The sequence below is a fragment of the Penaeus monodon genome, chromosome 20 (genome assembly GCF_015228065.2).
Source record: "Penaeus monodon isolate SGIC_2016 chromosome 20, NSTDA_Pmon_1, whole genome shotgun sequence".
NCBI lineage: Eukaryota > Metazoa > Arthropoda > Malacostraca > Decapoda > Penaeidae > Penaeus > Penaeus monodon.
The window spans coordinates 18,209,248-18,211,930 of record NC_051405.1 but is presented as its reverse complement, the minus strand read 5'-3'; the positions used below and the strand labels follow the sequence as shown (position 1 = coordinate 18,211,930).

Genomic DNA, 2,683 nt, shown 5'->3' with positions numbered 1-2,683 from the left:
TGAGAAATTAATTTAATGAAAGAATATATATAATATTTGACCCTTCCACTGAATACTCTTTCTCGAATCTGTTTGTTTAGTTGTGGTTCTTTTAATAAACAATATCAGTGATAATTCTGACCCAGCTATTGAAAACTATATTTAGGTATGTAAATCAATACATGCAACATTTTTTATCTTTTATGAGGAAATGCCCCCACCTGTCTCCTGGTCATATGAAAATGTAAGGAAATTTGGTAACTACAAAGCCTTAATCTTTTCATATGTTTATTATTTTAATTAGAAATGGAATTAGGAAAGAAAGGAATTTGGAGATAAAGCTTGCTGTTCCAGATATAGGTAATTTATAAGAAGCCATCAGGATAGGAGTGCATAAATGTCTGTGCAGAAATGTAGCACAGTGTGTCTTACTCTTATAAGCTAAGATGTGCAATTTCATGATAATGTATATAGTAGTCACCTAGAACATCCGTACCATTAGGTTTGCACCCATGCTATAACTAAGGTTCCATTAGCCTCATCTGACATTGGATCACACTCAACATGGGGATATCACCTATTTTTGTCAGCCCAGGTGATGATCTGTAGTCGATGATTGTTTTTGGTGTATTACAGTTTTAACCAATAAGAATGTTCTGAAGCCAAGTGTAATTTATATAATATAACCAAAATAGGAAGCTAGTTGACTGAAGGAGGCTCAGGGAACAGACTAAGTCTGGGAAGTGGAATCCAGGTTTTAGTGTGAGTAAAACACAGAGGTGAAATGTAATGTAGAAAGATTCAGTGTGTAATAAAGAAAAATCTTGCCTGCCATTGCAGATGATCGAGGGCTGTGAATGAGTACACTTGTGCTGCGATGGGAGACGAACCACCCCCACTGCCACCCAAGATGAGGTCTTCGACAGGTGTGCGCTACACGGAGCAGGACATGGCCAAGGCTTTGGAGGAGGAAAACAAGGAGTATGAGAGAATTAGAAGGGAGCTCGGGCGCTCACACTCTCAGAGGCAGGCTCCACTGAGGGAGAATGGACTCCATGGTGAGTGAGGGAGCCAGAGGATGTAATATAGTAAATACTATAATTGATAATTTGTCATTATGATAACTATTTCTAATAATTAGATAGGAGAAATTCAGGAATTTCTCATAATTAGATAGGAGAAATTCAGGAATTTCTCATTGATATTTGTGGGTAGTCATGGGGTACTCTTACCAGAAAAAAACAAAACTTTTCTTTCAGATGCACCGAGGTCTCAGACTCCTACTGAAAGGCACAGTAGACCAGTAGAAGTTAAGCCAAGGCCTCGACCAGGTAACAAGCCAGCCCAACCTACACCTAAGCCACGCACTATTAGCCTCACTCAAACACCCCTAAAGCACCTGTCAAGTCAAGATCTGCCTCGCATTCCTTGTATAGCCATTCACTCATTGCTGCAGAATCGGTTTCTGTTAGTAACAGTAGGGCCTCCCCAACCAGCACAATTGCAGAAAGTGGTAATGATCAGCAAGACTTGATATCCTTTAATAGCCCTGAGAAACCAAAGAACGACATCCTGGAGTATCTCCATACTGTTAATGCAAACCAGAAGTCAGTGGTACCTGTGTCTACTTCTCAGGGAACGTACAGAGTGCACAGTATAAGTAGACAATCATACAGTTCTCACCATTCATCTTCTGTGGGACCAACATCAAGTCTAACAACATATCAAGGTGCCATGACCCCAATGTTTTCTGGCTCTCAGTGTCCAGCAATAACTCAAAATGGAACTTCATATCCCAACTATAGCCATAGTTCCACAGGAACCTCATATAGACCAACATTACCCACAGTGCAACCTACAACTAGTAACCTTATCCTCAACTACCCCAGTAGCCTTGGACAGTTAGTACCAGTGATGCCACCCTTGCCCCAAAGATGCCCAGTGGTTGACCTTCACAATGTAGGAAATATGTTTAATCAGCTGACAATACCTAAGGGTGCAAAAGGTTCCCCAGTGGGGACACCAACCACTGCCGGGTTAACATTACCAGACCCAGCAATAAGTGCCTCCACTGCTGGAAGAATTGTCAGTGCATCCAACAGTGATGATCTCATTGACTTGGGGAAGGGGGGGAGTTTAACGGATAGTGTAGATGCCTTAGAAACAAAAACCAGTGTCTTAGATGTGTTCGATCCCATTATGCTTAAAGCCAAAGAAGAGTTGAGGAGAAAAAACACTTCTGCTTCCAATAGTGTAAGTAGTAAAGAGCACCACCCCGATCCATCTTGTGTTCCCATCAGTGATGAGGCCCAGGAACTACTCCGTTACAAGTGCTCCAAAAAGCTTAATGATGATGAGATGAGCTACTATGAACAAGTAGACCCCTTTGAGTACATGCACCCTGGGGCAAGCAGCACAAGGTCTGACCCTGTCTATGACATTTACTATGGCCTTGTCAGTCCTGGTGCCGTAGGGGGAGAAACATTTGACATCCCTCCACCTCTTCCACCGCGCTCATCCGTCAAGGAGCCTGAAGTGGAGCTGCGGAAGAGTGTGCGCAGTCCTCGTGCAGAGAAAAAGTTCATGGAAAAGGTAAGCAGAAACTATTTTTGGCATTATTTTAATGTTCTAGTTTTGGCCACCTTTCGTTTGTGTAGCTGCTTCCTGCCTGCTTCTAGTGGTCTTAAAAAGTGTGATTTATGTA

At 42.1% G+C, this 2,683-nt stretch overlaps 1 protein-coding gene across 1 annotated transcript in view; it reads left to right on the top strand.

Annotated features, from left to right (window-relative positions):
• LOC119585670 (phosphatidylinositol 4-phosphate 3-kinase C2 domain-containing subunit beta-like) overlaps nucleotides 1–2,683 on the top strand; it is a 53,293-nt gene that overhangs the window by 6,066 nt on the left and 44,544 nt on the right. Inside the window, 3 exon segments of the mRNA XM_037934346.1 lie at nucleotides 820–1,037; nucleotides 1,239–1,358; nucleotides 1,361–2,571. Coding sequence (XP_037790274.1) covers nucleotides 857–1,037; nucleotides 1,239–1,358; nucleotides 1,361–2,571 — 1,512 coding nt within the window. The 5' untranslated portion in view covers nucleotides 820–856.